At 42.0% G+C, this 11,840-nt stretch overlaps 1 protein-coding gene across 1 annotated transcript in view; it reads right to left on the bottom strand.

Annotated features, from left to right (window-relative positions):
* Positions 1 to 26: 26 nt before the first annotated feature.
* The window catches only part of LOC124286683, a 51,282-nt gene continuing 39,468 nt past the window's right edge, over positions 27 to 11,840 (bottom strand). Inside the window, exons 15-30 of the mRNA XM_046723091.1 lie at positions 11,526 to 11,675; positions 10,187 to 10,330; positions 9,687 to 9,852; positions 9,210 to 9,436; positions 7,966 to 8,160; positions 6,767 to 6,997; positions 5,947 to 6,120; positions 5,164 to 5,406; positions 4,569 to 4,796; positions 3,919 to 4,110; positions 3,502 to 3,661; positions 2,315 to 2,541; positions 1,877 to 2,042; positions 1,175 to 1,389; positions 665 to 796; positions 27 to 183 (exon numbers count right to left, since the gene is read on the bottom strand). Of these exons, the coding sequence (XP_046579047.1) occupies positions 155 to 183; positions 665 to 796; positions 1,175 to 1,389; positions 1,877 to 2,042; positions 2,315 to 2,541; positions 3,502 to 3,661; positions 3,919 to 4,110; positions 4,569 to 4,796; positions 5,164 to 5,406; positions 5,947 to 6,120; positions 6,767 to 6,997; positions 7,966 to 8,160; positions 9,210 to 9,436; positions 9,687 to 9,852; positions 10,187 to 10,330; positions 11,526 to 11,675 (2,879 nt within the window). The 3' untranslated portion in view covers positions 27 to 154. The remainder of the gene's footprint in view (positions 184 to 664; positions 797 to 1,174; positions 1,390 to 1,876; positions 2,043 to 2,314; positions 2,542 to 3,501; positions 3,662 to 3,918; positions 4,111 to 4,568; positions 4,797 to 5,163; positions 5,407 to 5,946; positions 6,121 to 6,766; positions 6,998 to 7,965; positions 8,161 to 9,209; positions 9,437 to 9,686; positions 9,853 to 10,186; positions 10,331 to 11,525; positions 11,676 to 11,840) is intronic.

The following is an 11,840-nucleotide window of genomic DNA, read 5'->3' as shown; positions in this document are numbered from 1 at the left end:
CACGGTTGCAACTACTTACTTCTCTGATAGTTCCAGCCATACGTTGTTGTCTGCCATTGATCCAATAGATGCCACTCTCCCGCCAAGTTTCCCACACTCTGCTGTTGCACCGGCGAAGTTGTCTTTCCGGTCAGAGATCAAGAAACATCTTCCCCTACTCATATCTCATCGAAGAAGGGCAATCTGGATAAAAATATTGAAATTGGTGTATCGACCCTGAAACATTGGCCACTTATACACTGTTTCGGCTTGTAATACAGCAAGCCGGACACAGAGCAGTACGTCATGACTACTTAGAGATGCGAATAGTTACACATGCTATCAGCAACTGGTCTGCCTTGACACGACACTGAACAGATCCTAGCAGGCCAGGTGGTGTAATCATAGGTTCATGACATCGATTCCTCACATGTGTGCTTTGAGCGAAGTGATTCATGGAGGCAAAATAATCCTTATTTATCATGAAAGTCATTCACAACAAGCATCCTTGTTTGGACACTACGACCTAACACATTAAATCGTTCCCTTCTTCTTTTAGTCTTATGAAATGTAAAGAATATATTACGCGTTACGTATGCTGACTATAAGAGCCGCCGAGTTGAAGGAGTTCTGAATAATATCACTAACATCCTGTATGTTTAACAAACGACCAGAGCTGTGTTACCTGGATGTCGGCATGTTGGTGGTGTCACGAGTCCTCCACGAGAGTACCCGATACACTTGAGTCCAGCTGCTTCACAGAAGCGGTCAGTCACACACGGGACGTTGCTGTAGTCCGTGGCCACGCCCACCATCGCTGTAACACAGTGCCTCGTCACTCTCCCGAAACAATCTAACATTCTGACTGTCTCCTATTGCCCTGTAGCATCCCACGGTTTAATAAACAGTTCACGACTGTGTAAAACATTATGTAAATAAAAAGGGTCCCTATATTATTCACATTCCAATTGTTTGACATGCACTAAAATTGAACTCTGGTGTAACCTCAACGCAAGCGAATAATCAGTGTCTAGCATTGGTCACAGATTACACTGGTCGTAAAATGCAGAAAGGAAGTTATATACATGTAAATGGATCACTGAACGTAAAGGATAAACTACCATGCACGGTAGAACCTGCCGTGAACGCAATACGCCTGACAACAGCTTCTATATGGTGATCTTAGATGTTTTACCCAGTGGTGCTTGACAAACGAAGCGTCTTGACTCTGTGCAGGAGGCTAATCTGACGTCAGTGGCACCGACCAGGTAGCACATCTCCTGTAGAATCTCTCCAGCGACCCCCGTTGCATGTGTCCAGTCGTGGATGGAACCATCAGCATACTTCCAGTCCTCGTTGGCCGGCTTCATCAGACCCGTGTACGCATAACCCGCCACACCGGACATTTCACTGAAATGCGTTCTCCTAGTTAGTAGTCTTATAGCTAATGATAGTATCTAACTATATACGAGCAAGTCCGTGGGTCAACTGGATATCGAACTGTTAGTACACTAAATGTGCTCACGTTGGCGCAATGTGAGATAACGAGATATAAGTTTTCCACCTTGGTAAAATCAACGAGTTCGTATGATGGTGCAGACATACCTACCTGTGCGAGTATGGGCTTCGAACCAACAATCAGCAGATCGTGGTTGCTATGGGTACATACACGTCATTTTAGGCAACTGGGCAACCAATATCCCCTCATATGTAAAACGCTAGACGTTTACTACAGTTCAAGTGCGCATGGTCTCTTAAAATGCTGGAAATATCAAGTCAAGCAACCACAGAACTATTGTTTTCTGATCTAAGGTTTCGCCTGAGTGAAGAAATGATGTACAACAGTTTGTTTTGACACATTAAATACATATACGTTGTGAAAACATAAACGTCTTACACGGTGTACTTGATGAAGTCCATGTCGACGGCACTATGGGGTGTGACGAGGGTGTATCCCTGGTCACTACACGAACTTTCCGCATCTCCATACGAAGAAGCCGCAGTAGTGGGGATGTGGTAGCAGGTGTTGTTGAAGTAGTACCAGTCGTCGGGGCAACTTAGTTCTGGAATATAGGAACAGTTAATACCATTTATATCTGATACATACAAGACGTGAACGTGTCAGGAAATATAATGACGAATCAGAGAAACCACCCAGCTAGATGTAAATTGTTATTAGCACCTTTTTGTTTTATGTCTTGGGCGTCTGAAAACCTTTAAAGCGTTCTATTTACAAGACTGATACCAGCATCCTATGTTTGTAGTAGTCCAAATTAACATGACGATACACTAACCATCATAGAGAACTTTAAATGTAACATCAAAATGTTCCTACCTGGCAGGGCTTTCTTGCACACAAATGCAGCGGTGTCTGTTAGGATGCTGAATCTTATCAGAGTATTGGCAGCAACATCGACGACAATGGCTGACTCAGGTTGGACGACCGGCACTTCCATGGTTAGGGCCTCCATGTCCCCGATATAGGGCGCTGTCCATCTCCAGGTGCCCAGATCAGTGTACAGTCCGAGCCAGAACCTCGTGTCCACCATGCTCTTGTTCTGTCTGGCAAAACAAAACTGGGATATGAGGGTGGACTCAAACATTATGGGACAGTGTTTACGATCATTGATTTATCTTAATAGTCAATTAAAGATATATGTATAGAAAACAAAAATCAGAAATGAAACCCTTTAATGGTAAAGGACTAAACCGTTTCCAGAATGATAAAATCATCACTTATTCGGTCAAAAGCAAAGTTTATATCACAAGTCCGACTGTCAAATATTGACGACACCAGGTGTTCGCAAAAAGGTGCACACCTGTCCGACAGGTACCACCCGTCACATACAAATGAAAAATCAAATCACCTTTAAACTGTAAAATAACATAGGAACTTATGGCAAAAAACAAGATGGGGAATTGTATCGGTAAGCATATCCTTTACTAATGCGCCAGAAGTGGAAATATACGCTTCATGTCTGCCATGAGAGAGTGAGTGAGTGAGTTTAGTTTTACGCAGCACTCAGCAATATTCCAGCTATATGGCGGCGGTCTGTAAATAATCGAGTCTGGCCGAGACAATTCAGTGATCAACAGCATGAGCATCGATTTGCACAATTTCATGTCTGCCATGAAGATCATCTAAGACAGACATTTAATGTTTTGTATCATTTAGAAAGTAAGCGTCTCGTCTTGATAGTTATACAGTTGTGGGATTGCCCAGGGGAAAGGCGTTGACTCGTCATAGCAAAGACATGAACTACCCGAAGGTTTCCTTGGCCAATTCCTATAGACATGTACGAGGGCTATTCTTGGTGTGACACCAATAATCCAGCAACTCATATTGCAACTCATATTGCTGGATTATTGCTGAAAGAGGCACAGAACATTGGTTATGCCAAATTTTATGTGAAAAGCAAGCATTCCAATTCTCTGCTGATATTATGACATGTACATTACATCTCCAAGAACCGAAAACGCCACTATTTCACACGGCACAGCATTCCTGATAAAACACAGTACCTTATTTGGTCTGTAAAGTTGAGTTCATACGCCATGTTGACGTTGAGCAGCGTGGCGTCTACGTCGGTACACACAGCGTGTGCCTGCTTGAAGGTGCGTGGCGTCTCATATACCATGTAACAGCTTCCGTTCCAGTAGTACCACCCCGTCTCACACAGATCTATACACAACACGGGAAACAAATCACAAGATTAACAATGTATTTCATCCTTGCTGTTGTCATTCTTCAATTCTATTACACAAACACAGACGGCACCGATTTTACAACAGAATCCGTGCCTACCTCAATCACCTGTGATCATGTCCATTTAACATTTACATTAACTGGTGGATTTTGCGTAGAGAGAATATATTCTGTAATCGGTTAGTTGTGTCTTGGGACCTTATGGTTATTAACCATATCTTCATACGACTTACTTCTACAGGTCGGTAGCCTGGTCCACTTGCCCCCTTGCTGACAATGGACTAGTCCATCCTGTTTGTCTGTGAAACCCTCCCCTAGATTAGTACACGTGTACCGAAGCTGATCGCCCACGCTGTACCGCCCTGATACTTTGCGGATCACATCCGATGACGTCATCCCTGATACGACTTGGGGTGGATCACAACCTGAAGGTTAAATCAGTCAGTGTGAGGAACACATTGATCACCGAGAAACAACGATGTTCCTAACCTTCCAGACAATGTTAAGAAAGTATATTTTAAAACTGTTGTTATATTATTGTCTGACGTTTAAGAATATTAATATATTATAATAGACAGACATACACCAAAATAGTGTACGCTATATACGCAAACGTTCAAAGCGATCTTTGCACTGCCATGTTAAAATATAGAAGTACGATCGTAGAAGTGTTGAGATCGCTATGTGGAATGGTGCCGAGCTGGTATACGATATCTTCTTCATTACGGTGTCCTAGGTATGATTAAAATACCCAAAGGCTTGCAATCGTGACATTCTCGACTTATATTGCAGTAATTAAGGGAATACTGCTTGTAACGTTTGGTACAAAGGCAAACAATGAAATATATCTCGGCATGCCGGAATCATCAAGTATATCACATACCCAGGTGTCTTTTGAACACATAACTGTCATAAGTGACGAGGGTGTCCTGTATCGTGTCATACAGACGACAGCTGTTACTGGCCGTGTCATACACTACTGCCAGACACACATACTGTGCCTGGAGACACGCCTGGGCGCACTCCTCCATAGACTTTAGGGTCAGGTGGCCAGTCGGCATCCCGGTCACAGCCATATTGTACACAGTATGGAACTCATTCAGGTCTGATTCTGAAAATGAAATTAATTCTGATCAAGTTTAGCATCAAGCAAACCAAACGGTGTATACAGTATATATATATACCAAGTATATTTCTTATGACATGTATATTTTGTGAGAGAGGAATGAGAGAGAGAGAGAAAGAGAGAATGAGAGAGAGAGAGAGAGTGATAAATGTATGTCTGTCTGTATGTATGTATGTATGTATGTATGTATGTATGTATGTATGTATGTATGTATGTATGTATGTATGTATGTATGCATGCATGCATATACGTAATATAGTACCAGTATTTCAATTAAGTAAATAAATCTTGAATATTTTCACATGATATACATAAATATTCAGCTAGTAATCAGTGCGTTCAGCTACTATACCTCTCAGCTCGGCATAGATGCTGACGGTGGAGTGTTCCGCCACGCCATCCCTGGATTGGTTGTTGAGTCTGTTCATGTACAACACACAGTCGCCATAGTCGTAGTGGACAGACAGACACCGGAACTCTCTCTCCGTGATGCACTTCATCTGACAGTCTTGGAGGGACTGGATGTTGTAGTAAGCTTTCCTCTTGGTGCTGGAGAACCAGTCTTCAGTGTCAATGAGGAAGGTTTGGAATCGGTCTGAAAATCAACAGAAACATTTAGTAAGTATATTTGTCAATTCTCACAAACATACGTTCAAATACGTTTTATTTTATGAAATTGTATGCTATGCACAGTTACCATATACATGTTCAAGCATCAGACCTCACGTCATGTATGTAATCATATATACATCCATATATTTACTCTCTCTCTCTCTCTCTCTCTCTCTCTCTCTCTCTCTCTCTCTCTCTCTCTCTCCGTTTTTTGCTCAATTGATCAGATATTCCCGGATTTTTCGATCGAATGCGTTTGGTTTGGAACATGGGAATCATACAAAAAGACTGATTGACTGAGTTTGGTTTTACGCCGCTTATAGCAATATTCCAGCAACATCACGGCGGGGGACATCAGAAATGGGCTTCACACATTGTGCCCATGTGGGGATTCGAACCCGGTTCTTCGGCGTGACGAGCCAACGCTTTAACCATTAGGCTACCCCACCGCCCCCATACAAAAAGAAATACTTACTTAAAATTATATTTAATAAATGTTTGGTATCGTTTCTTATGGACTCACCTTGACAAATCGGAAACTTCTCCCACTGGCCATTGTCTCTACAGGTGATGGACAAACTACTCCCCGGCAGGATCCGCCCGAGGGGTGTACAGGCATAGGTGAGCACACTGCCCACTGTCCGGTTGGTCCCTGTCGTCACCACAGCGTTACTGACCACGGGTACAGACGGACATGCTGAGGACGTTAGGAAGACACATGCTACATATAACTGACAAACAGTCAATTGAAAACAGTAGGTGGAGTGGTATTTAGGTTTTGGTGAGGTCTGTGTAGTTATTTGATCAATACATCGCCATGGAAACAGACATCTTTTGATGCATGAAACCTGTACCAAACTGATCCCTATGATGACGAAATGGATGTGAAGGATATATTAGCATCACCACCAGAATAAATATAAATATGAAAACTTAAGTGTTAAGAAAGATACTTATCAATCACTGTCAATATTACACTTTATTATATAATATATATAATTGTCAACAAGCAGCACACAACGTTGTGTCTACTTGCAGTATTTGTCTTCATTTTACTCAAAATAAACACATTTCTTTGTTAACACTGTGGTAATCTTGTCCTCTAACCACGAAGGGAGATGCCGGCAGGGCACTAGGTAATCGTTTGCGATTGGTTCCGTGTAAACTTTTATTGAAATAGAATTGTTTGTGATAGAAGTATGATACCGTAACGCTTTCATGAGACAAGACATGACATATCCTCTATACGATGTGAGGACATCACATACCTATCCGTTTCTTCACAGCACATACCTATTCGTTTCTTCACATCACATACCTATCCGTTTCTTCACATGACATACCTATTCGTTTCTTCACGGTGGCCCCAGGTGGGAATGGTATGAAGTCAGTAGACAGGTGACTGACTGCTGTATAGAGTTGACAGAGGACCCCTAAGAAGCTGAAGGCGACACAAGCCTCCCCATTGCTGTAGCAAGTCTCAGCACACGTCTGTATGTCTGTCGCGTTCATAGCTGGTGTGGCGGTCAGTCCGTACCCCTCTTCTGCATCACCAAACACACTGTCCACTAGCGCTGTAATTGAGTTTTGAGACAATTTCAGATCCACATCTGTTGTTCGCCTTCTTTTCCTATATATGTTAGCAAGGTGTAAACGACATGGCAATTCATACAGTGAGTGAGTGAGTGAGTTTAGTTTTACGCCGAACTCAGCAATGTTCCAGCTATATGGCGGCGGTCTGTAAATAATCGAGTTTGGACCATACAATCCAGTGATCAACAGCATGAGCATCGATTTGCGCAATTGGGAACTGAGGACATGTGTCAACCAAGTCAGCGAGCCTGACCACCCGATAGGGGTGACTGCTGACGGGGAAACAACTATTGCGATAGCGATTGTCTATTGCAACATACTATTGCAATACTATTGCAAAAGTATTTTTTTTCACATTGAATTGTCTCATTTGAAGTCATTTTCCAAATGAATATATAGTTTATATGAAATAAAAACAGTATCCTCTCATAACTGACTAGAAACTTGAAGCCTAGATCAAGTAAACAGTTAAAACATAAACTCAAAGAAGCTGCAAGTCTGCACCCAAACAATCTGGTACATAGTCACACATACTATCGATGCATCGATAGTTTTTTCGTTTCTACCATCGATTAATTGCTGTCAGAGACTCAACAATTGCAATCCATCGATAGTTCGATGCATCGTTACAGCCCTACCACACGATCCCGTTACGACAAGCATGGGATACTGAAGATCAATATTCTAACCCGGACCTTCACGGGTACAATTTGCACAGACTTCAATGGACTCTTTCAGGACAGGGCATGCCAGTTCATCTTGTTGAGTATTTGAATCATTACTTGTACAGAGGATTTACTTAAATTGTGAGATTGAAGCTGGAAAAGGCTAATTTACGTTGTAACTGATGCAAATAGATTATCGTGTTCTGAAATGTAACCGGAAATTCAACTGAATGAACATGAAGGGACTCAATTTAAATCTTATATTAAACCAAACTGACACTTACAGACACACGACGGAGGTGGATCCCATATAGATGTCCCAGACGAAGCCATGATAGGCTGGCAGATAATCCTCCCAGTGTGTACCCCATCAATGACGTACCCGGAGTCACACTGATATTCGTATACAGTGCCCACAGGTACAAACTCTGACATTGTCTTGTTGACAGAATTGGATACTTGTGGAAGAGTATGGCACACTGAAATCAACAAGCAGGGAGTAGTTAGTAACTAGGTGGGAGTAGCTATTAAGGAAAAGGGAGTAGTGAGAAGGGAATATTGAGTAGTAAGTGATGAGTTGGATGCAGAGCGTGAGGAGTAGATATTAACTAGATGCAAGTAGAGATATTCATATACTAGTAGTGAGTAGTAAGTGATGAGTTGGATGCAGAGCGTGAGGAGTAGATATTAACTAGATGCAAGTAGAGATATTCATATACTAGTAGTGAGTAGTAAGTGATGAGTTGGATGCAGAGCGTGACGAGTAGATATTAACTAGATGCAAGTAGAGATATTCATATACTAGTAGTGAGTAGTAAGTGATGAGTTGGATGCAGAGCGTGACGAGTAGATATTAACTAGATGCAAGTAGAGATATTCATATACTAGTAGTGAGTAGTAAGTGATGAGTTGGATGCAGAGCGTGACGAGTAGATATTAACGAGATGCGAGTAGTGAGTTGAGATATTAATATACTAGTAGTGAGTAGGAAGTGATGAGTTTGGTGCAGTGAGTAAGGAGAAGAAACTAGCGAGAAGCAAGCAGGGAGAAGTGAGAACGGAGAGGGAGTAAGGAGAAGAAACTAGCGAGAAGCAAGCAGGGAGAAGTGAGAACGGACAGGGAGTAAGGAGAAGAAACTAGCGAGAAGCAAGCAGGGAGAAGTGAGAACGGACAGGGAGTAAGGAGTAGACTCTCCTAGACATCAGTGAGTAAGGAGTGTCGAGATTAGTGAGTAGCAGCAAACAAAGATAAAATGTTTGGTTGTTGCTGCAACATTCTATCTTTGGAAATAATTCCGTGCAAATAATCGAAACGCGGCCAGGTACTCGCCTACACAATGACAGACAATCAACCAAGATACAGGGCTTGGCCTACTAGGTCCCAATTTAGTGGGCTCGTAAGACCTATCTTGGTATGCGGGTTTTTCTAAACCGCAATCCCTGCACTGGTGATAAAGGGAACGTCTGTGTCCACAGTCTTGCCATCTCATAAACGCCTGATATGTTTGCAATAAATCAAGACTACTCACATTTAGGAGTGGCACAGACATACGCAGAAGGAGAAGTGGCGTAGCATTTATCTTTGACCCATCCACCCTGAATACTGAGATAGACACAAGTCTCGTTGACCAGTATGTTGTTGCCGGTCCCTGACCGGAAGTTGGTGTAGTTGCTGGCGGCACCCATGACTGTCCCATCTGCCCACCGCAGCTCCCCCTCCCGGCCGTGAAGACTCATCCACTTGTTACTGCGCGATCTGAAAAATGCAACGAATACATACCACATCAAACATTACGAGTGACTGAGTGTTGGCCAAAGAAACTTTCTGAAGAATCTAAGTTGTGTGGAAAACAAGGGCTACTATCATACAGTGTGTCTATTATGGACCTATATGTCTTAAAGAAAGGCCTTGGCTTCTTTCTGATTATTTATCAGAAAGTGGTCACACAACGATTAAATGTGGTTTCTAGTTTCATCTTATTAACTATAATTACAGCTATATTTACCCCAACAGGAGAAGAAAGTCGTTGAAATCCTGATCTACTGGGGAGGCAAGCAGCCCGCCTTTCTGTATACATTCCTGGTCTGGGTTTCGGTCAGTTACTCTCGAGGTGAACAGCTTGTAACACTTGTTGCCATATGCTCGCCAATCACCACTGCACCCAGGTATATCTGAAACAAGAAGATAAAATTTCAAGTGTCAATAATGTCAATAATGTTACGCTAGTAAGATGTTATAATTGTCTGACTCCAGCGATGTCTATGAACATTTCCACAAGAACACCGACAAAGTGTTCCATGGTCATCTCCATTTCAAATGGTGCCAATCAGTCCTTAATCCAGCGGACTCATGTTGCTAACGGTATGGTCAAGTGGTAAGAACGTGCACGTGAGAAAGACAAAGGTTCGATTCCCATCATTGGAACATACAATGCCTGTCTCCACTTCAAAGTGAAACCCTCCCATAAGTTAATATAGTAGCTTTGATATAGACGTTAGTTCAAACCTGATTCACACGTGGTGACGTAGCTGTTGTTTTGACCGTTCTGGATTAGCGGTGAGGGACATTTGCACCAGTCGTTGATGCAGACTGACTGATTGAAGCAGAGATCGTTCCTTGATTTGCATCCCTTACCGCCGACTGGTTGAACTGGATAGAAGAACATTCAAATCATCCACACCTTTGTGTTATCATACCACGCTGCTCATTTAGAGAATACATTTCAGCTTGGGGTGTGTTTAACCACAAGCTGACAACGTAATATGACAATATACATTGCCTGGCGAAATAGTATACACACACATGTTTGATAATGGCTAATGACGAAACAAACAAGACATGGTTGTTAGATAGTGATGCACCTGATACAAGTATAGTTGTGTCTTGGACCATATCCCAACACAAGCTGAATTCGACGTTCTGGTGATTTCGACGATTGCATTGCACGCGCTATATCGGGTGAGTACGTGTGAGATCGGAATGCACAAGCAGTTTCACTGGTAGGGCGGGTGCCAAGTCGCTGTCGTGAGAAGTTTTATTGACAATGGAAATCGGGAAGTAAAGTTATATAAAAAGCAAACAAACATCAATATTATTTACCCGAGATCGTTAATACCACTTACGATGCAAAATCAGTTCCCTTTATAACAAACAATAGAAAGCGAAAAATTCAGTTAGATCAGTAGTCTGCTGGTGACAGGCAATATATAAATAGGAAGCCACGTGATCACAACACTCCCTCGCAGTGCGGAGCAAAAAGTATTGCTCATCGTCGAAAACCCATACAAAATACCCGGATGTTACGAGCGGCAACAGTTTCGCCGATAGGATTTCATCAACGCTATTTTTGTAGGGAACACTTGATATTTTTGTGTGAAATAGATGAATATATCCTTTATCACTCAAGGTTAGTAAAATACAAACTTTAAATGATATTACAGATAAAGAATACGTTTTTGTCTTACATCGTCGAAAAACCCTGACACCGCGATACGTTGTCAGTGGTTCGGCGAATTGTTTTTATAGCTTGGTCGAAACAAGACTTTAAGCGTAAGATTTTGCCAGGCAGCTTATTTATAGTATTTTTCTACTCAGGAAATTAGAAAATAGTTACGAAGATTGCTTTATATGGCACGTGGTACAGTTATATTGATAGGGAGGGGTTTTAAAGCGTATGTGCGTCACTCCCATTCCACAGAATGGAACAATTTATGAAGCCATTTTATTGTATTTCAATTATGACAATGCCGCGATATTGCCTGAAACGACGAAAAAGAAAACTCATTTACTGTTATACGTGGAAAACAGTGCATGATATAAAATGATTTCATCTACCACGACTCACTGAGATCACACTTGGCATTGTTATGTCCATCTTGGCCTGTCTGCCTGTATGTGCCATTCGGACACACGCAATGGTCGTTGATACACTCGGCAATTGATTTACACGGGGATTCCGGGTATGCTGCACAGCCTGGGGAGCCCACGTTGAACACTGGAAATACATTAACAGGTAACCATAGCAACACACAATTATACGGTTCGTTAATAATCCTGGTACTACATCGTAAAACTCACAAATGATAACAAATAACTAATTAGATATCATGTGTGTGTTCTGGTATTGTCTCAAAGATCTAGACTTTTATTTTCTTCGCTT

The sequence above is a fragment of the Haliotis rubra genome, unplaced genomic scaffold, assembly GCF_003918875.1.
Source record: "Haliotis rubra isolate DU_JTF1 unplaced genomic scaffold, ASM391887v1 Scf39, whole genome shotgun sequence".
NCBI classification, from domain to species: Eukaryota; Metazoa; Mollusca; class Gastropoda; order Lepetellida; family Haliotidae; genus Haliotis; species Haliotis rubra.
This window is presented reverse-complemented; position numbering and strand designations above follow the sequence as displayed.